Below are 24752 nucleotides of genomic sequence, written 5' to 3'. Positions count from 1 at the left end.
ACCAACAACTAAAAACTGTATTCTACTTCTCCAATTATTTAAATATCCATCATTAGCATGCAAGAAAGGACAGCTTCAAAAGAACAATAGCTTCTCCTGTGAGCCTTTGTATAAAAATAAGGAAAAAAAAATGTGGTATGGTTGTTACCGAAGCAACTATCCACCAGAGTTCAAATGACGTATATATAAGCAAATATAATCACTGCAGGTCCTTTGTTATTGAGAAAATTCGATACCGTAAGGGCCTGACATGAAAAGTGTGATACAATTCAAACGAGAAATCTAACTGTTCAATTGTTTATAAGTTTTTTAATTTGTTAATACAAATCTTAATGCTCTTACATGTCTGACAACAATCTTTTTCTTGATCTTTGTTTTATAGACTAATATACGTCTGTGTACCTTTTTTGGCTTTGTAGTTGCTGTCAAAATAATGTTTACCCAACATTCTTGGTACTGTGATTTATTTATACTGATTGATACTTCAGTATTTTATAATTTAAAAAAAAAATCTTATTCTTATAAAATTGAAGCATTATATAATGAATATCCTGAACATTATACTATTTTAATTTTTGACATTTTTCACATCAAATCTGTGTCCAGAAATTATCATTGGTTTGTCGCTACAAAAGAAAATATCTATTCAAATCATATTAATTTTTGGTCACCAGCATAGTATGTACGAAAAAAAATATATTTGTTGAATAAAAAATACATCATAGAAATATATTGTATACATTATTGTTTAGAGTTAAGCTGAATCCCACCTCCGGGTAGCGGATTTCTCACTGCGTTGAAGACCCATTGGTGGCATTCGGCTGTTTCCTGCTTTTTGGTCGGGTTGTTGTCTCGTTGACACATTCCCTGCCTCTATTCTCTATCCAATACCTACATGGGTTTTCTCATTGTTGAAGGCCGTGCAGTTGCCTTTAATTGCTTACATCTACTCCATTTGAATTTATGTGGATAGTTGTCTCATTGGCATTCATACCACATCTCCTTATTTTATAATGTTGACATTTTTGTACTTTTATCTTCACCTTTTGTTTTAGACTACATGATGACCTCTTGATTTTTTTTTTGCTTTACTGTGTATTAATCCATTCGTTTGATGTGTTTGAGCTTTTGATTTTGCCATTTGATTATGACTTATATCTAGAAATTGACTATGAGGGTCGGTTGAAAACAGAACTTTACGACAAAAGAGATGATTTCAGCTTCCCAATTGTGAATTTTCATTCTTAAACCAAGAGTTCCAAATGGTGAAGTTGAAATCATCACTTTGTAAATTTTACGAACGCCATCACGAGTTGGTTGACCGTTATGGAATATCCGTTTCACAGATGATATCGGATATGTTCCTTATGTCGTAACTACAATACCGTTCCCTTTTCACGAATGTGACCTACCGAATTAGACTATTTACCCCTATTTGTGACATTTTTACCTATTGTTTTTGTTTGTTTTGCTCACACATCGTTGTCAATATAATGGATTTTGATGCGACTGTCATACAAGTAGGAGGTTTAGCTAGCTTTAAAACCAGATTCAATCCACCATTTTCTACATAAGAAAATGCCTGTACCAAGTCAGGAATATGACAATTGTTATCCATTCGTTTGATGTGTTTGTTTTTTTGATTTTGCCATTTGATTGGGGACTTTCCTTTTTGAATTTTCCTCGGAGTTCAATATTTTTGTGATTTTACTTTTTATTTTGCAGGAAATTGCCTTTTCAGTGTTTTTCTTCATTGTAACACGATTGCAACAGTAGATAATTTAGAAGAGTTTTAATACATTATGATTTAGCAACAATACATATTAACAACAAAGTTCGTATAGTGGTTAAGTTCAGTACTTCATTCTCCGTCTCGGAGTTCCCGTCTTTTGGTTAGAAAGTCTTAGAGTTAATTTAGTTAAACCCTCTGCTGACATAAGCAACATGTGTTACATTAAATTGTTAACTTAACACAATACACTGGTCGTGTGTAAGCTTACGTAGTAGATAAATAATTTATGGTAGGTATTGTCTGACTGACAAATCCTCTTAGTATGTTCAGTTCTATAAGTACATTTGAATATATATTATAAATCACATAATCTTAAATCGTACTTCCTCTGATCTCCTACAGGTATGATGGTACATAAAGTGATGATAGTAACTTTATTACATCATGCCATGGTTTTGTCCAACATAAAAAAAAAGGTTTAGATTGCCACTTGGTATCTTCCCTGAAAACAATTTTTTATTCATATGAGAACTTTTGAAAAAATGCTATTTAATAGTACAAAGAAAAACAAACAATGTATTTTTCTATTTTAAGTTGAACGGTCCAGACTTTTTTTAAACTAACATTATATTTTAAATTTTAGATAGTGGAATAGGAGTTAAACGAAATTCCTTTTAATGACAATGTGTCCCTTTATGAATCTGTATAGATTAAGCTACATGCATATGTTTTTTTTTTAAATCGAAAAAAGAACATTTTGTCCGTTTAGTATGTCCATCTCTTTTTTATATAGCGTGGAAGCACTCCCTTCTTATAATGTGCGCAACATCAACGCTTTTACGACCCTTTGAAATTACCAGAATATAAACATTCAATTCTTATAATTAACATATGATAAAAGGATATCTATTTGACCTGTCTCAAATGTTACACGTAAATGTGCCAGCTTTTCATAGAAAATCGGATGTATGTACAAAATGGCATCTTATAAATGGATACACCTTTTCTTCTACTTATGGTTTTGGATTGGTACACTGAATCTCTCCTCCCCTGCTTTTTTTTTTTACACATATCAAGATCCAAACTCTCTAATACAGATAGATGCAACAATCTAATCTTTGATCGGATGTCATATTTCGGCGTCATAGCACCTTTTCATCAAATATGTATGAAGTTAAAGATACTACATGTCAATCCCAAATATGTATTTTTAGCATGAACGACTGTTCGAGTGGTCCCAGTCAAAACAAAGTTTGTCATTTAATTGTAATTATTAACTCGTTTGCATAGCACGGACATGCATGAACAAATATAACTACTCAATGTATTAGGTTACATTGAAATTTATGTTACAGTTTGTATTGTTATATCATCTTACCAAGGTTGGCTGTGCTGTAATTTTCCTTCTCGGCCATGGAAGCCATGCTGTCTGGTGTTTTCCATGACTTGTATACGTCACAAAAAAAAATAAAAATAAGAAAAGCTTTAAACGACGCCATTCGACCAGTCCTGTTTAATAAACAACTACAATCGAAACACTCGGGCTTTTCAATAATATTATCGTAATGTCATTTCTTCCGAAGTCAATAACCAACTATTCGTCTTGGATATTATCCCTAAAAAAGCCGAAACTATTCCGATTGTCATATATCACCATATCTATTTCACTTGTCATCCAGACGCTATACTTTAAAAAATAAAGGGTCTGGATGATCGATACTATTAAATTTGTATATATTATGTGCTAAACTTATCTCTAATTAGAAAGAGCTACAGTGATGAACCTAAAACATGGATGACGCCCCGAACAAATTAAACAAAATGACTAGCCATTTTTAACCAATTTCTCTGTAGCTGTGCTTGACTTTACGCATTCCACATAAGAACATTGACATTATGTTGGACGTTTATATTAAAAAAATTAAGACTACCCTTATTATTTGAATATACGTATAAATACTTGCACATGTACACTCAAAATTGATTCTCCAAAATTATGGTACACGATACACGGTCATCTTTAATTTCAGTTTTTATTCATCTAAATTTCAATATCAAATGACACACAGAATACATATAATTCAGGTTAAACTGTATACGCTTGTAACAAGCACTTCCTAGATTGTAACTTTATAATTAAAAGAATTTATAATTAAAAGAATCTATGTAAGTTTAATATCAAAATCAGGAGATGGGAGATAAATCGTGAGAATACACAAAATAATAATCAGTAACGATCTTTTTCCATTTAGTTATTTATCTAAATTAAGTTCTAGTTACGTTACGATATTGCACGCATATGTCATTAGAAAGGCGAAGGGACGCTGCATATTTGTTCCTAGTCCGCGAAAAACCAGAAGTTGTGTTATATGTTACATGGCTGTTGTTGTTTTATAGGTCGGTAAAACATGATACTTTTTAAGCAATTGGAATATCACTGAAAATCAACTTGATCTTTCTAATTTCAGGTTCTGGTATGTGGTTACCAAAGAAATAAATAAGTACAAGGCGTATGAACCGATTTTAGAACGTGGATTTTCTGTTGCTTCATCACGAACTTGTGTTTGCAAAATTCTTACCTTTCACGAAAATAAAAAAGAGGAGTTTAACTTTTGGGTATGCATAGTAGAACATCCAGATGTTGATAATACGGTCAGTAAATACCTTGGTCTAGGTGGAGTACATGTAGCAGACGATAAACGATTGGAAATGTCAGACGATGGTGGGATTTCTCGTACTATCGATTTCGCTGCCCGTTCTTCGGTCGTAAATATTGAGCTTGACGGTAATTTCAAACAAAGACATTACAAGGAACTCCCTACATTGCAATTTAGTGTCGGACATTCATGCCGAGTAAAATTCAAAATAAAATGTCGAATTAAACCCCTACTTTGTGATGATAAGGAAAAGGTAGCATTTATTCGATTTTATATCGGAACAAAGACTATCCATGAAGTTCTTATCGATACTGCAGCACCTATTCAAGATTTTGTTGGTAAGGGATATAATTTAAAAATAAAATAATCTAAAGTATAGACAAGTGGAATGAAAATAGAAGAAAAAATATCCCAAGAGAGCAAATCTAAAAAAAAAACAGACAATACCATGGCAAGAACAACCGACATAAAGAAAAAAAGTCAACAAAAATTTACTCAAAAAAGTGTAGAGATAGAGCAACACCAACCCCACAACTAACCAGGGAAACTCGAATGCTCCGAAAGAATAATCAATTTCTGCTCTACTAGTGGGAGCCGTCGTGTTTCTAAATTGTCAGTAGCAACTTATAGTGGCTGGGGTTTTATTTCTTGATATATGCAACAATGAATACTATAGCATAATACAGTTTGTAATTTTGTAAAACTTAAAAAAAATTAACAATGAGGGTCGGTTGGGGACATTACAAGATATTAGAGAAGATTTTAATTTTCCCATTGCAAAGTAACATTTATGTGTATCAATATTCCAACTGAGCCTGCATTTGGTGTATATGTTCCTGACCATATGAGTATTTGGACCATACGCGTATGGTCATGACCATATGCGTATACTTATATGGTCCGACCATACGCGTATTGTCGGACTTAATAAGCATTATACTCGTTCGGTTATTAACGGGCCGGACCATATGAGTATTTGACCATATAGGTATTTTTCGAATAAATTCTAGCTTTCGCAGGAACACACAGCTCAATCTCCGAACCAAAAACGACACAAGTTATACTAATTGAAATTCTTTATCTTTTACATATATTGTCTGAATTTTGGTGTATTTGTAATTTATTCTTCGCTAGCGTCAATTTAAAGCGCCATTCTCCTGGCTGTCGACTTTTTCGTCCGTAAGTGAAACCACAGTCGTTTGAGTCCGATGTACCGTTTTTTTGTTCTTTTTTTTGTGTATAAATTATTATTCCAGAAACAAATTTCTTTTAACTTCTACTTATTTTCACTTCAATGATCATGTCTTCTTGCAACTAAATATGTACGATCTTAATGTTATTGTAAGATGGTATCAGTAGGAGCAAGAACACATCAAGTATCTAAAACCAATTTAAAATATTCAAAAAATCTAAATTCAATAAACACAATAATTTTTACTTAAATTTTAAATAAAATTCACTTTGTTTGATTAATCATGTAACATTGATTACCATATGATTGCATACGTCAAAATTTCATTTTAAGGAACTCATAATTATGCGACACCTTTTCAACGTTAACAATCATCGGTTAATTACCCGGACCATACGCGTATGGTCGGACCATATGAGTATATACACATATGGTCATGACCATACTCATATGGTCCGGAACATATATATTTCCCAGTTGACACAATATCACAAATGGTTCCAATATATTATTAAGAGTTACCCTTTTTTTCTTGCACATGATACGCAATGGATTGACTAATCTTGAATTTAAGGATATATATGATTTTAAAAGGTCGCCTACGATTTTGGACGTTTTAACAAACTTGATAACATTTACAAATTGAATAATTGTTATCACTTAAAACATAGGAACCATGTAAGTGAGCATAATAATTGAAAGTTCCACAAAAATTACTGAGTTATTGTGCCATTTTTTTATAACAATATGAAGGTGTACTATTTACTTTACCTAATTTGCATTGTATGTTTTCAGTCGTACCCAAAACCGAAGCACCGGAATATACAAGAGGTACGAAATTAAATCAAGAACACACATAACAATGCCGCTTAAAAAGAAAGTTTTCGATGACAATTTTAATAATATCGCTTTAAGAAAGAAGAACAAAAATCATAGGTAGAATTCAAGTCAACATCATGCCCAAAAATGAAAAAAAGACGGAACAGATGAAAAGCAATGAAAACAAAAGAAACACATTGCATTGAAAAAAGATCGAGCAACGCAAAAAAAAGAAGGGTAAACTCAGGTGTGACGATGATAATTTGTACTCTATGATAAGTAATGGCGCCAAAACAAAATTTAAAGTGAGAGACAATATCTTGACAAAAAAGAATAAAACACGAATAGACATACAACAGTCTACAAAATACTATACAGAAAACCAAAGGCCGAACAACACGGACAAACCAAAACTCTGGGATGATGTTAGGTGCTCCGAAAGTATAAGCAGTTCCAGCTCCATCAAAGAATTCACGACGCTACTGAAAGTCAGCTGAACATTGAGAAAAAGAACATGCTGTCTACCTCTCTGAACTTTTAAATGAAGACGCAACAAGATTCAAGTTGTGATAAAGTTTTTATAACGACAAACAAAACCATGGCTATAAGACAAATTTCGAAAAGACAAACAAAACCATAGCTATGAGAAAAATTTCGAAAGTACAAACACCAGTTCACATACTCTTCACAGAAAACTATTATCGAGAAACACAAATTCCACCAAAACAAGGGTGAAGCCCGGTACTCGTGAAGAGTAAGAACTGATTTGTGGCAAGCGTCGTGTGAATTGCGACAGGTGATCATCTATTGAAAAGTAATATTCAATGATGTAGCTAATGAGGCAAGGAAGACTTAGTTGAAGGTTTGATAAATGGAACACATTTCTGGTCATCCTGATATCTTTCGCCTCTCTTTTTTTACAGTGTTTTATATTAGAAAACAGGATTTGTCCTATCTTAAAATAAGAATTTTTCTTCTTTTCCTTTTATTCAATCTGTCTTTGAACTAAGAATGAACATTACACCGAAAAAGGGAGAGAAGTCAAATATTTTTATTAAGTCAAATATCTTTATTCAATATCACTAGAAAAATAAAAATTTTATGCACTAGTATTTTCAACAAATCTTTGGTATGTTTAAGTATCGACAACTGATTCGCGCCACCCATAGATTACGATGTTTTATAACAAAATCGGAAGCCTTGTATTTATTGCTGATATAAAAGATGTTGCATGTAGTAAATTAGAAAGAAGTTTTGTCGAGTATTATTCACACTCCGAAATAAAATGCTGTTTGTATAAGCACACTGTTGTAAATTTGGTATTCACTTGCGTAAACGAAGATGAAGTTAAAATAGATAAAAAAAAATTAAATTTCCATTGTAAAATCTAATTTTCCAACAATGTCTATTTCAAACTATACTATGCTTGAATAGCGTCTTATGCTAGAATACATATTTTCTATTTGTCTATTCACAATGGCCAAAAAATATCAAGAAAAAAAAATCAAGAAAAAACAAAAAGCCGAAGTTTACACACATCTCATCATAGGTTTTCGATCAAAATTACATACCAACTAATTTTAGCGAGCGATTTATTTTCGTAACTTTTGCGAGTTGAAAAATAACGCGAATATGTAAAACTTGGATCTTTCCTTAATAAAAAATATCAAGTTATTTTGAAGATCACAAACTGAAATTGCCGCAAAGTGGACTAGAAAGAGCTAATAGCGATATTAAGCATCCGCGAAATTAAGTTGGTTTTCAGTAAATTAACCATAATTTATATTCACTATAATTGATGCAAATAACACTTTATAAACGTCGTTTGTCCGAAACATTTTTCGGGATTTCCTTCACCAGGGACTCTTAAACCTGAAAACTTGAAACGTTAGGAGCAATATGACTATAAGACACATAGAACAAAATACAAATTTATCTGAAATCAACTTTGCTTGAGGGATTTGGAACATAAGTTGTTTCTTAATGTTTTAATTTATATCGTTGTTTGATATTTATTTCAGAAGCTATTGAGAAGTTATTAAGTGCAGAGAGCCTACATAAACTTGCCGCTTGTTTGTCAGAAGATGAGGGATTTGACCTGTCAATACGTCTTGGGGTTCCTGCTGGAGCCGTATCAAAAGTCTTAATCATGTATGGCAGTGTTGAAAGTAAAAACTTCAGACTGATTTTGCTTTGGAAACAAGCAACAAAAGGAGAAGTGTCGGATATAAAAGACTTCATTAATGCTTTTCATGACATCGATCGGGGCGATTTAGCTTTTGGTATAATGGATGCTTTAGACAATTGTAGACCATTTAAAAAGTGAAGTCTTTAAGCCGCCAAACCTCAGTTGAATATATATGGTTATTTTAAAATAGCAATGATTATTCGAAAGTTATGATTACTGGTGTTCCTGCATTTGTTAAAGCTCATGGATACCAACATCAAAGCAACAATTATTACCTTGTCTGCCACAAATAAAAAACCAATAAATTTTAAATATGTTAACAAACGAGAAAACTTTTGAGATATGGTTGCAACAACAAAAAAATCATCTTATTTCAAACAAATTTAGTATTCACTTTCATCAAGTTAGAAAAAGTAAAATCACAAAAATACTGAACTCCGAGGAAAATTCAATCGGAACGTCCCTAATCACATGGCAAAATCAAATGACAAAACACATCAAACGAATGGACAACAACTGTCATATTCCTGACTTGGTACAGGCATTTTCAAATGTAGAAAACGGTGGATTGAACCTGGTTTTATAGCGCTAAACCTCTCACTTGTACGACAGTCTTATCAAATTCCGTTATATTTACAACGATGCGTGAACAAAACAGACATTATAAATAAAATAGTCAAAATATGGGTACAGCAGTCATCACTGTGTTACAATATCAAAACAAACAATTATTTACAAAAAAGCACAAAAGCATCTATCAAATTAAAAACCACATTCATTGCTTCGCGTGTCTGACGTCAGAAAATGTAAACGTCACATAAGAAAAAAGTTTGTCATTCAATGTTTATTCAAAACAATTTTATAATTTCACATGGGGAATGTTGGTATACAGGGTTAAAAAATCAAAAGTTATGTTAGAATTAATTTCAGAAATAGACCGAGATTTAAAATTGTCCAGAAGTTCTTTAGAATTTTTAAGAATCCACATATGGTTAATACCACTACGCGAGTAAAATAAATTTGTCGTTTGTCGTTCAAAGTATTTTCAAATTTATAATAGAACAATAACATAATGACATATAATAGAACAATAACATAATGCCGGGATCTTTTAAAGTACAGAGTCACGTTATAAGAACCACAGAAACACAAAAAGTCGCATATACAAAACACACCAGCAAAAATGAAAGATAATACAAACACATTGACGGGATGTATAAGTACCTAGCCACATCAAATGGATATCACAGAAAACAAACCAAACAGTAAAAGTAATATTAATAATAGAACAAAGACAAATGAAAGAACAATATTACACGTTTAAGATTCTATCCCTTTTTAATCCAGTCAATTAAGGTCTTATTTACATCTATCAATTATAATTTCCTTTTTTATTAGTAGATACAATAGAGATTGAACATGTATTTATTTTTTTAGGAAATAAGTAGGCGCCACTCTTAAAGATGTTTAGTATGGTTAAGCTTCTCAATTGTGAATATCTATCATATATTATATATTTATTTGTTCGTTTAATATAAAATTTTATTTTTTATAATTGGTTTAGTAAAAATGATATGACACACTTCTGATAGTTATTCAATTCTTTTTGTAATGCATATGTTGCATGTTTCATAAAACATATATATGAATTATAGTTGCAACTATAGATTTGTCCACATTTGGGACGGAAAATATTGTTTTTATCGACAATTCTCCTTTAAAATCCAAACACTTTCTTTTGTTCAAATTTATATATGTTTAAAAAAATGTAAGTTTCATTATTTTTACGAAATAAATCCACAGATTTTAAAAACATTTAAAGGAATATTTAGGGGTGAAGTATTTGATCGGATTAAACATTGTTGTTTTCCATAATTATTTTTGGTGTCTTCCTGCTATTCCTACATTTTCTAAATTCATATACCTTCTATTCCTACAAACAAAGAACAATAGATGTTGGTATAAGTTGTTTTGTTGTTTTAACAATATAAATTTGATTGAAATACAGGTAAGTAGAGGTAATCTGGAAAGGATTGTTACATTGATAAAAATAAACAATAAAAAAAAAGAAGATGCATTGTAGAGTCTATAGAAGAGAACATTTCCCCCAAAAAATGTATTTCTGTTAAACATTTAAAGAAAAAAATGTTTAAAAAATATAAATCCTAAATACAACTTTTATTTTAAAGTTTAATAGATATCTTAATGGGGATATTATATTGTCCTGTGAACTTTATTCATTTTGACTATGTTCTGATTAAATGGTGTTGGTGCTGGAATAAATGCTATAAAAGTTGATCAAAGGGGAAAAGACCAAGCCTATATGTTAATTTGTTTTTTTTTTAACCAATCCATACAACTCCCAGAAGGCATGCCATCGCCGATACTTCTATATTCCATTCAAATCTAGAAGTAAGAGTTGTAGAATAGATTTTACAGAAGGGTCTGACATCGATGGCCCGACCTACTTCGTACACCATCATATATATCTCCGCTAACATTGCCAGATCCAGAGGCCATTCAAACTGTCTTTTTCTTGCAAGAACGGCTAGGCAATGTACCAAACAGTAACAATGAAGTACTAAATGCATAAAACAATATAACGACAACTAATATGAAGAAGAAACTAAAGTTTTGCAATAAAAATTACTTCACTTTTAAACAGTCGAGACTTTGCAAATTTTATAGATTAGATGATGATACAATACATGCATGTATTTGTTACAGTTCTTATTATAGTGCTCAAAAGGTTTTTGGGACCATAAATAGTGTTTACATTATTGTGCTATTTACTATTTTCATGAACATGATAAAATAAATAAATGCAACTATTCCGATTTTTTTTTATTTATTGTCTCTCAGTGATATAAGAGGAAACAAATATAATTTAACAGTACAAAAAAGACAAGAATATATATTTCTTTAGATAATTTACACCATTTAAACTGTTAGTACACTAAAGTTGCACATGAATTGAAAACTAAAAGGATATTTCATTTAAATTTACATGAAGTTAATTAGCTTCATGTTTTTACAACCTAATCCGCCTTAATCCCATGTTGGACAAGCATTCCTCCTATTCCTACATGGATTTCTTACATTTTACATACTGGATTATCAAATGTAGGAATAGCAGGAATAAACCTTATTTTTAGCTTGATTGTGAATGGCTTCATTGCTACTTACCCTTAGGACATTTTATTTAAACCTAAGGGATATACCTCTTTACATAAGTAATATCTTTGATGTAGGCAATTTCTGAGTTATTTTTGTACCCTAGATACAAATTTAAGGGAATATCATTTAAGTCAGTTCACTCATAGACAATGACTGTATTTATTGCAGTTTGCATAAAAACTGCTCCGAAAGAGCTTGAGAAAAAAAAAACAGACTGATATCGGGACTATGTATTACCATCACCCAATTGATTGATACGATGTGTCTGTGTCTCATTTCACCAGCGACATGTTTCTGCAGTCTTAGATTTTTATATTCCAGAATAGTCGTCTTATCTGTAATTTTATCGATTGTGTCCATTTCCCGATTTTAACATTTTGATTAAGTGTTGATTTGCATGGCGGGTGATGCATGCATAGAAGGAGACGCTTACCATATCGACGCATCCGATTTCGCTATTTTTGAAATTCATGTAAATCCCTCAGGTTTTTAAACTTTATGTTATATCGTCAGAATATACAATATAAGAACAGAGTTCCAATGTTCCCTGTAATGCACAAATTTTATCTGTCCAAGGGCAATAACTAAAAATAACTTCTTTTTTTCTTAAAATTTTTATAATATCTTAGAGAAATGAATGCTAGAGAGCAGTTTCAATTTCCGATATATCTAGGGGCATAACACTTTTAAAAATTGTTGATAAGCACTGATATTCGAACTTGTTCGATACATTGCTGATATAAACCGTTGATATAAGTTTCATAGAATAATGGCAAGAATATTACACATAAGAACGCTTACAATGCAATTTCCGACAAAATTATTAATTCCGAGGGGTATAACTCTTTCAAAAATTGTTGATCGGCACCGATTTTTGGACAATGGTGATAAAAACCTATGACATAAGTTTTATAAAAATCTGGCACATAATGTACACATGAGAGCGCTAACAAGACCGGACGCCCTGTATTTCTATGTCTCCTTCAATGCGTCGTGCGAGGGACAATAATGTGAGTAGTGAAAGTTTACTGATTCAGCACAGTTAATTATAATGTACCTAAATAATGTAGCAGTAGAAGCCATGACCATCCAGAAAAAACTTGATTGATTAAAAAATTACTACGAAAATAACGACGTCTTAAACAAGTATCATTATTTTGTTTACTGAGTCGTGAACCACTTAAGAATAGAATTTTAAAGATAGATTTTTTTTATAAATTAGAATATATACATAATGTGATATGTGAAAGTGTTATTTAAGATTTTTAATGAAAAATGTAATCGGTTTTAGAATTGGATGTATATTTGGCATGTAAAAACTATGCAGAACTTAGTATTGTTAAAATATTTTACCGTTAACTACAATAAAAATATGAATATTGATTACCAGTAATTCTTTTTGTAATGATTCGATCTTAAATTTTCATTTTTGTTATTGTAAGGTTAAAATAATTTTTATACATTTTTAAAGTTTTATTACGTTAATAATTAAAATAAGTGTATATACAACTGGTTATAAAAAGTATAACAAAATTACCGAACTCCAAGGCAAGTTCTAAGTTTATTACCAAAGGAACGAGTAGAAAACATCTGCCATAATTAGAAATCCATGTGTTAACATCATTATTGAGTGACTAAAACATGAATTAAATTCGCTATCCAATTAACAGTCTATTATGAATATAATTAAAAAGGAGTATAAACGATATAAAAAAAATGGCTATAAATAAAAAAGTCCTTTCTACTAAAAACTACAGCCATTATTGGCATTAGTCATATAAAAATCTAAGCATAACTTATTATTGTTAAACATTCGAGTCATTAGTATCAGGACCATTGTAACTTTCACTTAGAGAATCATTGTCATTTTCCTTTTGAGCATTAACCTCGTTTTGACTTGAAATTGATGATGACGAAAGTTTTCTTTTTTGTTCTGGACTGCCTACTGGCTTCACCTTGTTTCCGTTTGTTCGTTTGGTAGCAGGTATTTCTGTCATAACATCTTCTTTGCTGTCCTTATGTTTCTTAAGACCAATTAATTTCTGTTTTGTAGCTTCTTGAACGAGCTGTAACATACCTGGTTTATCATTATTAACATATTTCGCCTTTTTTGCCCATCTACCCATGACCTGTTCCACTAGTTTTCTGTGCTTCTGATATAATGCACCTTGAAGGTGTTCAGCATTTGCTCCAACAACAGCATCAAGGTCTTTTAACGGTATGATTTTTTCTGGTAGCACTTGTCTATTTCCATTTGGAATAGTTTTTGCTTTATCACAAGTGGGTTCATGTTTTGATGGTAATGAAGCTTCTGGAGACACCAAAAGTTCAACAATCTTCATATCCATTTTTGCCTCTTTAATTTCGTTACTTTCTCTGATATCAGTGCTTGCTGATATATGTATCAATGTAGAAAATCTATGGTATAACATACAGAGAAATTGAATCAAAAGTAGCAAACCAAAGACAACAGCAAACAGTAAAGCTATTGGCACTATCGAAACTGGATTATTATCACATATTATGGATAAAGACAAAGAATCCTTGAAAGTGTTAACTTGGGTTAATCCAAACATAACTGTAACTAAGATTGCATTTAACAAGTAAACGAACAGTGACACTTTGTTTCGCAATTCAATTAGTTCTTCTTGCACTTTGGTCTCTTGTTCTTTATTCGTTTCTAATGGCTTTAAATATCGCTTAATTTTTGATTTCCAAAATTTCCGTTCGTCCTTAGGAATCTTTGGTGCTGCATTATCGAAATAGTAATGCTTTTCATTATCATCCTTATTTTCATCCTTTTGTTCCTCGTTTAAATGTTTTCGTTCATCATGTTTTCCAGTACACAAATCTGAGTCTTCAGCCACTCCTTCCCCACGCTCTATATCTACAAGTATTTCGAAATAATACAATAACACTCTATCATATCAAGAACAAAAAAAAAAACAACAATAAGTTATAAGGTGTTTCAAATTTACAGGGATGTTTTAATTGAATTCAGTGTGGTCTTTTTAAATGAAATGAAGTTCTCTTTGCGGGCACATTCCAATAATATAAAATATTTCATACCCTAACATATGTGATCATATTCATTGAGTTCAAAGGAAAAAGAAACAAAATGAATAATTTTTTCAACTATAACAACTGGTTTTGTAAACATTCAGAAATAAAACTTGATCTACGCTTCCACACTATCATAATTGACGACTACAACTTCATATTTACCTTCATCTAGCATTGTACTTCGTACGCTATATAAATAATTTTATTCTCAACAAATATTTCGTTCATTATCTTTTTATGTTCGGAAAATATAGAATTAAAAAGATACCCACGGTTTGAAAAACTGACAACTTTATCTCAAAATATTTTTATTAAAAAAAAAACCTAACATCTACTACAGATAATGTATACATAAACGCCTAAAGTACACAAATTGTGAAATGTTTGTTTTAATACCTTTTTCATTTTTGTCTTCCCCTTCTTGATTCTCGTTCTTGTTCACCAAAACATTCACTTCATTAATCATATTGGTATACAGAAAGTCTTCTTTGGTATATTTGTTTGTTGGACAAAATATACAGCTGAAACATCAGAAAATCTTTTTTTAATGATGGAGCTGACATTAGCTATATCCAATTATAATATATTTACTATAAGTGTTGTTCAAGTGGTACAAAATATGATAGTATGGATAATTTTGTGTACTCAACATTGCGAAATAGGCATGTTGCAATGCATCCAATGCTTTCTTCGTTGAAGACTAGTTTTATAATCTATCCTTATTTGGCATTATTCTTCCTTCTCCTTTAGTACTTATCTGGTCAACTATCGTACATTCCCAAGAAAAAAAAATCATAACCATACAGCAATCACAACGGAAGTTGTTTTTACATTGGTATACAACCTAAATATCTGAACCTAAATGTTGCCGCCACCGACGACGGAATATAGGATCGAAATGTCTCGCTTTGGCGAAATTCGACAAAAATTATTTTAATAACATTACATGAAACTAATTGTAAAAAGTTTTACAGTACGCGACGTTTGGTGTGAACACGACCTAAGTTATGACCAAAATACATTATTCAGAGCAAAATTTTGAAAATATTTATTTTCATTTTCCGTACTTAACTGATAATGTTAGTTTTTTTTACATTTAACAAATAAATACAGTCTAGGCATAAAGTTTGTTTTACACATCAATTACTTTATCAAACTTTTATAGAATTTTACGAAACTTTGGCAGAATTTTTTTTGGTAATTTATAGATAATGTTTGAAGCTAACTTTTGAAAATATATATATTTTTTCATTTTCAGTATTTTTCTGATAGATGGACGGATTTAGTTTTTACAAATAACATTTACAGACAGTCTCAACATTTAAATTTTAATTATTTAAACTCGACAAGCCTCGCGCTTTAAATATTAAAATTTAAGTGTCTCGAGTAGAAAAATATCGTAACACACTTGTTGCAGTGGTGAAATCTATATTTTATGGTCTTGAAGATTAGCTTCTGTCCAAGTTTCATAACAATCCATGAAGGTTTACAAATTTATCATGTCAAAAAAGTTTAATCCCAGACTGTCTGTAAATGTAAATTTTAAAAACTACATCATGACATCAAAATAGGAAATTCAGAAGAAACCAAGAAAATTTGACGTCATAATTGAATTTCGACCAATCATTTGCTGAGAACAGATATTTCACTAGTGAGGAGAAATATTTTTCTCACACCGATCAAGACATTTGAAAAAAGCACAAAAATTATAGAGAAATAACAATCCAAATTGACTGCACCAGAAGTGCATTTCGACAATCAATGTCTCTTCATTGATGTTGGAGGCCAATAGATTTGATAGATTTGAAAATCAAAAACCAAATACAAACGTTGAAGAGCTGATGAAACAAAAAAGGACAAAACGTACAAATTAATAAACTCACCTAACAAAATTACCAAGTGAACAAAAATATCCGGTTTCTTCTTTTTCTGGTGTATGAGTCTTCTTTGGGGAATCAGATTCGGTTTTTTGCTTAGTTTCCCTTGTTCCCCAAGAAACAATATGTAAATTTCCAATAGAATACAAGAACATTAGCATAGACATCGATGGTATGGCCACGAAGTACAGAAGTCCTGGCATTATACACAAAAACTCCTGGAATATAATTTATTTTTCGTCAATATAATTAATGCAGTAAAAACGACATTTTGAAAGATCATTTAACTTTGAACAAAACCTTTGTTCTGAAGTATAAATGTAATCTATTATCTTCAGGTCGTTTTTTTTTAATGGTTTTTTTTCTCTACTGCATTTGACAGCTAAACAACGTTAGGATATGAGCGCCGTTTATGAACAACGCAGAAAAGCGCTTTCAACGGAGCAAAATTTATATGTTTGACATTGATTTTCTTACTCGAATTTTTCTACCCTCGTCAGGGACATAAAAAAAAGCACTTTTGTTTGTTGATTTGGTTAATCATATACTCATATAACAGCAGTATTGGTATCTTTGCAAGGATAATAACATTGATCAAGTTAAAATGTCTGATATTATTCTTTTATTATTTTTTCGACACTTGCCTTTGGATGCACTAATGCTGATATAACAAACACTCCGGCTACAAACAACAGTAAGATGGTAGTAATCGAACATAGACCCTCATTTAAAGCATCTCTTATTACACCAATCATGACAATAACCATCACTATCACATATACTGCAGACAGAACGGCGGCATATTGAAGCTAATGAATAAAGTTTTAAGTGTTAACAAAATGTACAAAATCGTGAGTAAATTTAAATTAAAATTGTATTCATACAAGAGAATGAAGGGATTTTCATCTTTAAATTAATAATTTCATTGCAGTATTGTAACACGTGTTATGTAACTTTATTATGATTCCCTAAGGATTTTCATTATAACCTTATTAAATAACAAGTTGAATATGGGATACATATACAGTCAAATAAGTGTAACAGTAGGTGACCTTAAAACATGTACCACTCTACAAGTTTGAAATCGACCCATGGCACTTTTAGTCACAGCCATGTTGATTGAACTTACGGAGAGCTTGTACCAATAATACAAGCAATAAATACAAATATCGATAAATAGTTAAGAAAATAGATATTCTCCCTCAGTATGAAGTATAATGAAGTCTTATATGATAATATTTGTATCAATTTAAATTTTCCTTTATTTTTTTTTTGTGTTTTTGTACACATTTCCGATGAAATATATATATATATCCCAACAACAGATTTTGTAAATTATATAGATAATCTTGAATTTCATCCAAATTGTTGCAGCAGCAGACATAAATGTACTATAAGGAGCAAAAGTTTCTTATCTGCATTCGAATTCACCTGGATGGATGCACGCCCGTTGAAGCTAGTTTCTCTCGCGAAATATATCTAAAACTTCTAGATATTAGTCAACGATCTTTCTTACGAGGGCGCTGGATCGTTACGAGTAACGATACATGTACACAATAAATAAATTACATAAACGCCTAAAAAGTGTACAAAACAACACCAATATTAAAAAAAGGAAACATTAAATGTAATTATCAATAAATATTTCGGATAACAGGTATCCTTCATCAGTACGATTATGATGTAAAATGAATCATATAAATCTATTCTGATTTAACTATAACAATCTTGAAAATTATACAATTAAAACCGAACACAAAAACGCTTGTACCATTCTAAAATTTCAGAAATGACATAAGTTATATAGGTATTTATAACAGAGACTGCAAAGATATGCTTATAATATAAATAGTAATGTGCGATATGAACTGGTTCTTTCTAAAATTTCAAAGGAGACGACAGTTTAGATGTTACAACAAAGACTGCGTGGAAAAAATTACAAAGGTTAAATAATTGAACGTGACTGAATACTTAAACATCCCAAATGAATAGAACCCTGCGATTTAAACTGGTATCATTCAAGAACGTTAGAGTTGACAAAGGTAAAAGAATAGCAACAGAGACTTCGTAGTAATATGTTATATAACCTAAATGAAAAGCACAGCGCGAATTAGAACTACACCTTTTCATTGATCCCATTTGATGCCAAAATTTTTAATTTTCTTATCAAAAATCTTTTCCGAGTGAGTCTATCCTCCCTAGACCAAGCAGTGTTGTGGTCTATGATTGTAATGGTCAGTCGATTGAGATCTGACTTAGTGTAGCCAGGGGATCTCAAATGTCGACTGAGAGGAAGGTCTGGCTTGCATTTAAAGTCGCTACGATCGCCGTTCATTCGTTTATGAAATGACTGTTCTGACTCGCCAACATACTGTTTACCACATTTACACTGTAGAAGATACACAGCATTTGTAGTCTTGCAATTAACATTGCAAAATATGGTGTATTCCGTACCAGTGGAGTGACTGTTAAAAGTCTGGGCATTCAGTATTTGTTTGCAAGTCAGACATCGTTTGTTTCCGCATCCCTTGAAAGGTGGCTGGCAAGCTAACATTTGGAGTGATACTTGTAAATAGTCGATGCGTTTATCATATATGAAGATCCATAAGGGGGATGGACCCCTATTCCTCTCCCCTAAAGCCACCTCTTACTACATTAGGTTTGTACTCGCTCTGAATTTCAGATAGTGTAATTTTATAATATTGTCATGACGACAAGAAGGACAAAGTGTTCTTACAATTGAATAAAACTTACATTGATTTTTTTGGAAAATCTAGATTTAAAATAGAAGTGTGTGATATTAAGCAGAGAAAACGATGGATGTATTTGGGTTGACTGATTGTTGTTTGTTTGGGTTCAGTAGTAAATATCTCATGCCTATTTAGGACGAGAACAAATTGATAATAGATCAAATAGGTAAATTCAGCAATCGATTGACCCTGGTAAAGGATAGGAATATCGACTGCCACTTGAAATGAATGTTTATAGGATGGGAACAGAAATGTTGCCTTCCAACAGGCCACCTACGAAACGGTCAAAGAGTTCTTAACCTTTTTACACAAAGTATAAGATTTAATGTCCTCATTCAGATAGAATGCGAATTAATGCATCCTGCATATTTATGTGTGTTCTGTTTACAAAACCCGATGTTTTTCTAACTTCAAGTGATTTGTAAGAAAAGGTGTTGACAAAGCTAAATGTGTCATGGTCCTGGTTTCACCAAATGTGGTTGTAGTTCGGAACAAAGGCAACAGTAATATACTGCTGTATATAAATCGACTAAGAGAAAAAAAATCCGGGTCACAAACCAAAACCGAGGGAACACACCAACTATAAGAGGAAAACAACGGAACAACAGAAACACTGAACTGCAACAAAACAAACGCCAACATACATAGAAACGGACTTCCGTATTCCTGGTTTGGTACAGGATATTTTTAAGAAAAAATAGTGTGTTGAACCTGGTTTTGTGGCCAGTCAAACCTCCCTCTTATATGGCAATGTTAAAAAATACCACTACGTGACAGGAATACATTACAAACAAACTCAAGAACACTCAGCACCGAGAGATACACAAATAAATAATATAATAGTACATTACAACATGTAAACCGCAGAATAATAACGGACATCTCCCATGAATTAACGACAGTACAGGCCATCACAAGCTGCGCGTCACATGAATGGATCAACGCCACAAAAAGTGACGTATATATTATTACAGGTAATCGTGAAATTCATACAATTATATGGAACGGGATCCAACAATTCACAATTATTTTCACAATACTAGTCCAAAAAATTATCATGATTATGACGGTCTTGAAAGGCTATTAATGCTCTTAATTAATGCTGTGACGACGCCATAATTATTTGAACTAGCACAAAACGTTCTCCATGGAAAATGAAAATTAACTCGACTGTTAACTCGACTATTCTAACAAATGAGACATATGTGAAATTTAACGAAAATACAGAATTCAGAATTCAAACCACAAACGATAAGACATAACACAATATCCAACTGTACTAAATACATGAATGTTGGATGTATAAATACCGAGACAAATCGTATAGCAATGTGAATTCACACTCGGCAAAACAGTCATATTCGGGAATAGGTCACATTCGGTACTTAGCAGACAGACGACGCAGATGGTAAACCATAATCTAAGACGTGGTAAAAATGTCGTTAGTTAGTTTAGACACAGCCACATCGTATAAATCAACAAATTCGTGATGGTGTCTATAAAATTTACGGAGTGTCATTTTTAATCTTTCCTCCTCATAACTCTGTTGGAGCAGTATCTGTGTAAGGAGCACACTCTTGTATATGAAGTCCGTATAGTGTGAACATGCACAAGCATAACGAATCAATTGAGATATGCAAACACCATACGACGGACCAGAGGGTATGTTACTGCTGAGAAATGGGAAATTGATAATTGGGAAGTTGAAATCATCCCGTTTGTCATAGATTTTAATGTGAAGTCGTCCATCTGTGTCAATATTGAGGAAAAGATCAAGGTATGAAGCAGTCGTCCTAGTATCATTAGTATCCTTAATTTCAAGTTCACTGGGATATATGAGATGCAAGTACTGACTGAAATATGGCTTATTCAGTGATAGGACATCATCAATGTATATTATACGTCTGAAAGTGAACAACAACACCAAAGCGATAAAAAAATAGAAAACAATTAGTACATAAACGTTTCAATAAATATTTCGAATAACAAATATATTTCAACAGTATGAATAGTCTGATATAAAATGGCGTCTTAATCTATGCTGATTTTCAGAAACTAAAAAAAAAATCTACTTGTATTAGTATTAATTTAAAATGTGGAACGTCATGCAAATTAAGTATTTACAATAGACGGGACTGCGTATGTATACATCCCGAATGATCACTGTCGTTATTGTCTGTAGCCCCGGTTTCGTAGGTTGTCGCAAAGTTCTTGTAATCGCCATGTTGCACTTTAACTGGTGTAAAAACAAAACCGCTTTCTGATAACCCGGGTGTAGGCTGCTTTTGATACAGTGTTTTGGATGACAACTCATGGAAAAAACATTTATGTTTGTCTACGGGCTTGCAATACAGATATATTAATATGGTTCCACCCTTTACTTGAACAGTAGTGTCTTGGATTGAGATCTTAGAGGCAGAGATTTCATAAATGAATTTGATTTAGGAGTGGGCGTTATTACCACGCTGAATCAGGGCATTTTATTATTGTTCAGTGTTATCCCACTGCATGTAATAGTCGTAAATGAATCGGAACCAAGAGAGAGGTTGATACAGAGAAGTGTTGAGAATTTGCTTTTCTAATTTGCCCATACAAAAATTGGCATGACGGGATCACCTTTGTTAAAATTGTTGTTCAATTGACCTGGGGATAGTGTTCACCATTTGTTGTGCATCTTAATACCAAAGTAAAACCCTGGTCCATCAACTTTCTGCTCAGACACTGGTGACGTTTCATTAAGTCTGAGTAGCAGCTGCAAGATCTTGAATACAGAATGAGTTAGGAAATGTTATCCCACGTGCAAGTGAAATTGATATGTTGTTGCTAAGGTGGGGGAAATTTATAATTTCAAAATTAAATGTCTCGTTTGTCATATATTCTGGTACTGAGATGACCGCTTGTGTCAAATTCGAAGTATAAGTCAAAAAAAAAAAGAAAAAAAAGGCGGAGGTTGCCGTGTCTCTTGTTTCTTTAATTTCTAGTTCTGGAGAATATATTAATGGAACCAATCAGAATAGTTTGGATTGTTAATTGAAAGAACATCATCAATATATCCGAATGCGAAATATTTTTTAGGGTAAAACAGTTGTATATATATATATTGACCATATTTATTATGAGTAATAACGACATGTTTATGACGTCAAAATGACATCACAAGTGACTTTTTTGCACTTCCAAGTGTCCAGATTAAAATATTAACCTGTTCATTTATCAATGAAATAATTTAGTATTGAAAGGCTTGAATATGTTTACTATTTTTGCACCTTCAGGGGCCAAACAATGGTTCTTATACTAGTATCTCCTCCATTGATAAATTGTCACACGTTATCCACGAAAATTGTTTGGCCCCTGAAAGGTGCAAAAATAGTAAACATATTCAAGCCTTTCAATACTAAATTATTTCATTGATAAATGAACAGGTTAATATTTTAATCTGGACACTTGGAAGTGCAAAAAGGTCACTTGTGATGTCATTTTGACGTCATAAACATGTCGTTATTACTCCTAATAAATTTGGTCAATATATATATATATACAACTGTTTTACCCTAAAAAAATATCCCTTCGGATGTATGTAATTAATAAAGTGTTATTTTCATCTCTATATTAAAAAATTGTACCTGTTTCTGTGATGACGCATATAAACACATCAATATAAATATGCCAACAGGAATGAGGTTGAGAATGAGTGCCAGCCATGGTGGAATTGCTTCAAATCCCAAAATAATAGCGCCTAATATCAGCATGAATATTGAGCCTGGTGTAAGTAATGTTGATACAAACAGGAAGACATGATAGACTATGTACAAGAACGAAATATTTTGGTTTGTTTTCGTTATTTTCTTATAATCTAAGATTAAATCTAGAATGTTTGCCATTGTAGAAGGAGTCCATCTACGACGCTGATTGAAAAATTCATAAAACTCTTCAGGTGCAGAAGTGTATGAATCCGATTCTGCGCAATACTCAATTTTCCATCCTTTCTTTAAAAGCAAAGTGCATAACCATCTATCCTCGCCTAAAATATAATATGTGATATATGTAAAACCCCAAAACAACATTTTACTGAAAATTTCAACACCCCATACTGTTCCTGAGTAGTGAAAAAAGACCGGTTCTGCGGCACTTTCATTTTACAGTAAGAAAATGAAAATGAAAGTAAAAGTGAAAGTGATAGTAAAAAATCTAAATCGAACACGACAATCCTCTCAAAAAAGACAAGGCTATAATTGAAAAAAAAAACTCTTTGAAAGAAAGCAATGGTATGAGTAAGAATACGATGGCTTTCTTACAAGATGATTTCATGAGTGACAATGTGTTTGAGGATAAGGTACAGGAGCAAAATGAAGAGACTCTTAAATAGAAGACTTCGTCACTGGAGTCATTTACCAAATTTTAGAGGTGATCGAAGTAGAAGGTAAGTTAGGGAAGAGTAATATACTCATCTTGAAAAGTAGGGAAGGGGAGATGCTTAGGGTGTGGGCCTGCAGCGGGTTAAACAGAGAGAAGGAACTCTTTGACGGAGCCTTTGCGAGAAGTACAGGTTAAAAATACGTAAAAAGACTAAACAAGAGTATTTCTCATACGATCTTGTTAGAAAGTAAATCTCGTACTCCTAGTCAAAAGAACAATCAATTTCCTACTTTCACTTTAACACCTCTTTACTCCTAGTCAAAACCTCCCCACTTTATTTTTAATCTAGCTAAACACTAGATTAAAAATTAAGTTGATCGTGGTATGTAACATGTGTAATGGGTGATGAAGGAACATTTTCCCTTAAGGTGCATGCGTAGTAAGGTCTTTCTTAGATTGTCGTAGTTGTTGTATTTCATCGTAGTACGAGTCTAAGCATGTAACAATACATGTAAACTCTACGTCACTAATGTCATTATCATCCAGAACTTTACTAACTGCATCTTCAATCTTAGATTTAGAGATTCTGATAAGGTGTACGGTATCTTTATGTTTTTTGCGGTTTTTATCAATACGATTGGATAATACCGTTTATCACATCATTCCCAACGAATTAATGACCGCTAGTGAACTTAAAGGTATGCAAGTGATGGCTCCGATCCCTGTTGCAGCTGTACTGAGTGCACTGGTTGTACAAATAACGTTCAAAACAGACCAGGTTCCTAATGCGACGGAATTGATCCTATCTAGTTTGTTGTATGTTTTTTACATCCATATTTTAAATACAACCAATCTCCATAGGTGTTAGGTAATGAACCCCTAGTTATGTGCAACACATTACCTTTTTTGTTTACAAATGCAAACATTAGCTCCATGTTTAA

General features: G+C 32.2%; 2 protein-coding genes across 7 annotated transcripts in view; one reads left to right on the top strand and one right to left on the bottom strand.

The window, feature by feature from the left end:
• Positions 1 to 24752, top strand: part of LOC127730944 (uncharacterized) — a 151598-nt gene that overhangs the window by 24971 nt on the left and 101875 nt on the right. For 2 of the 4 annotated variants that reach the window (XM_052239573.1, XM_052239572.1), the window contains exons 13-15: positions 4201 to 4727; positions 6377 to 6412; positions 8422 to 10170. In XM_052239573.1, the coding sequence (XP_052095533.1) occupies positions 4201 to 4727; positions 6377 to 6412; positions 8422 to 8726 (868 nt within the window). In that variant the 3' untranslated portion in view covers positions 8727 to 10170. Of the gene's footprint in view, positions 1 to 4200; positions 4728 to 6376; positions 6413 to 8421; positions 10171 to 24752 lie in introns of those variants that run through there. The other 2 variants (XM_052239576.1, XM_052239574.1) reach the window with 2 other exon arrangements.
• LOC127730941 (chitin synthase chs-2-like) overlaps positions 11420 to 24752 on the bottom strand; it is a 134871-nt gene continuing 121538 nt past the window's right edge. For all 3 annotated transcript variants that reach the window (XM_052239569.1, XM_052239568.1, XM_052239567.1), the window contains 5 exons: positions 23079 to 23476; positions 17350 to 17514; positions 16712 to 16923; positions 15225 to 15349; positions 11420 to 14652 (listed from right to left, as the gene is read on the bottom strand). In XM_052239569.1, coding sequence (XP_052095529.1) covers positions 13571 to 14652; positions 15225 to 15349; positions 16712 to 16923; positions 17350 to 17514; positions 23079 to 23476 — 1982 coding nt within the window. In that variant the 3' untranslated portion in view covers positions 11420 to 13570. The remainder of the gene's footprint in view (positions 14653 to 15224; positions 15350 to 16711; positions 16924 to 17349; positions 17515 to 23078; positions 23477 to 24752) is intronic.

Source organism: Mytilus californianus, unplaced genomic scaffold, assembly GCF_021869535.1.
Source record: "Mytilus californianus isolate M0D057914Y unplaced genomic scaffold, xbMytCali1.0.p SCAF_2, whole genome shotgun sequence".
Lineage (NCBI taxonomy): Eukaryota > Metazoa > Mollusca > Bivalvia > Mytilida > Mytilidae > Mytilus > Mytilus californianus.
This window is presented reverse-complemented; position numbering and strand designations above follow the sequence as displayed.